Raw genomic sequence first — 1,684 nt, forward strand, 5'->3', positions numbered from 1 at the left:
CTAGAAACTAAAATTACTAAATATATACGAAAGGAATCGCCTCCCTACCTACCCCCAACCCACCCCCCCCCCTACCCCCCCCCCCCCCCCCCAAAAAAAAAAAAAAAAAGAAAACTAGAATAAGAAATATTTTGTCAGTGTAACCTGTCATTGTAATCGTTGTGACAACTTTGTGAATGGGTTTTCAAGCCTGAAATAGATATTCTGGTGGCTTTTACAATTAATATTGGTTGAATAAGTTCTTTACTAATCGACCAGAACGTAATAAATAAAAGAAACTTGTTGAATAAATGACATTGAGGACTATATGAATTCCTTACGCTTTGGTGTAGTTCAATTGATCTTTATTTTGCTGGTAGTTAGGTTGGATGTGCTCACAAAAAGGAGAAGCATTTGACAAAACCTGAAGTAGGTCATTTTAGAGCACAAGGTGTGCCCATGAAGAGAAAGCTAAAGGAATTTCCTGTTACAGAAGATGCACTTCTTCCTAGTGGAACGAGCATCAGCGTCCGCCATTTTGTTCCGGGCCAGTATGTGGATGTTACTGGAATTACAAGAGGGAAAGGCTTTCAGGTGTGGAGTAATCTTGATTGTGTTTATTGTTTGATTAGTCGTTTTCTATTGCTCTTTGCCTGTTATGGACTTCCTCACTTCACTATAGGATATTAATGTTTTGGATATGAACTCTCTAAGCATTAGCTAATCGTAGAAAGATTTTTTTGTTTGTGGAACAAAATTCCACCTTTCTACTTTCTGTTCCACCTCTTATTATGCAATTTGAACTGTCATTGTTGTCTCGCTATTGGAGGGTGTATCTCGTTGTATGAACTGTACTAAAGATGGGAAATTTCATGTGCAGGGTGGGATGAAAAGATGGGGGTTTAAAGGTATGCCTGCATCACATGGTGCTTCATTATCCCACAGAAGTATTGGTTCTACAGGTCAAAGAGATGCTCCAGGAAAGGTAGGTATTACCTTTTCTTCAATTTTATTTAGTAATTTACGGTGCTTAAGTTTTATTTTTACAATTAAATAAGTTGGCACTTGCTACACGCCTCATTTGGTCTAAAGAATGCTCAAAAGCCTGTGACACTTTAAATTAGTTTGGAGCTTTAACCTCTCATCTGGGGCAGAGAACTTACATTGCCAAATTGCATTTGATACCCTTGATTAGCTAATTTGGCTAACTGGTTTATTTGAAGTAAATGAACAATTGCTTTTGGATAATGCTGTCGTGGAATCTAGTTAATGTGACAAGCTTCTGCTTACATTTGTATTTATTTCTTTAAAGGTATTTAAAGGGAGAAAGATGCCTGGGCGCATGGGTGGAGTGCAACGAACTGTTAAAAATGTTTGGGTCTACAAGATTGATCCTGCCAGAAACTTGATGTGGGTCAAAGGCCAGGCAAGATTTGAAACTCTTTCTCGTTTTCTTTAAACTTGAAACAAGTGGATATGAGAGTTATCCTCCCGTATGCATTATTTAAATATAATTCTCTTTCTTGTGCAATCTTTCAGATGAAATTCTATGCATTCTAACTCATATTGACTAAGAGTTGTAACTTATTCAGAAAAGAAGAGAGAGGTAAAGAGAGAGCGATAGTTGGTACTGTAACGTGGGCAATCAACATTACTCCCCCCCCCGCCCCCACCACCACCACCCACCNAATTAGCTGCTCATTTT

General features: G+C 38.3%; 1 protein-coding gene across 2 annotated transcripts in view; it reads left to right on the forward strand.

The window, feature by feature from the left end:
• Positions 1–1,406, forward strand: part of LOC109244733 (50S ribosomal protein L3-2, chloroplastic-like) — a gene marked incomplete at its 3' end in the record, with an annotated part of 2,169 nt that extends 763 nt beyond the window's left edge. For both annotated transcript variants that reach the window (XM_019411871.1, XM_019411872.1), the window contains 3 exon segments: positions 364–573; positions 860–964; positions 1,292–1,406. In XM_019411871.1, coding sequence (XP_019267416.1) covers positions 364–573; positions 860–964; positions 1,292–1,406 — 430 coding nt within the window.
• Positions 1,407–1,684: the final 278 nt, after the last annotated feature.

The sequence above is a fragment of the Nicotiana attenuata genome, unplaced genomic scaffold (genome assembly GCF_001879085.1).
Source record: "Nicotiana attenuata strain UT unplaced genomic scaffold, NIATTr2, whole genome shotgun sequence".
Classification (NCBI taxonomy): Eukaryota; Viridiplantae; Streptophyta; class Magnoliopsida; order Solanales; family Solanaceae; genus Nicotiana; species Nicotiana attenuata.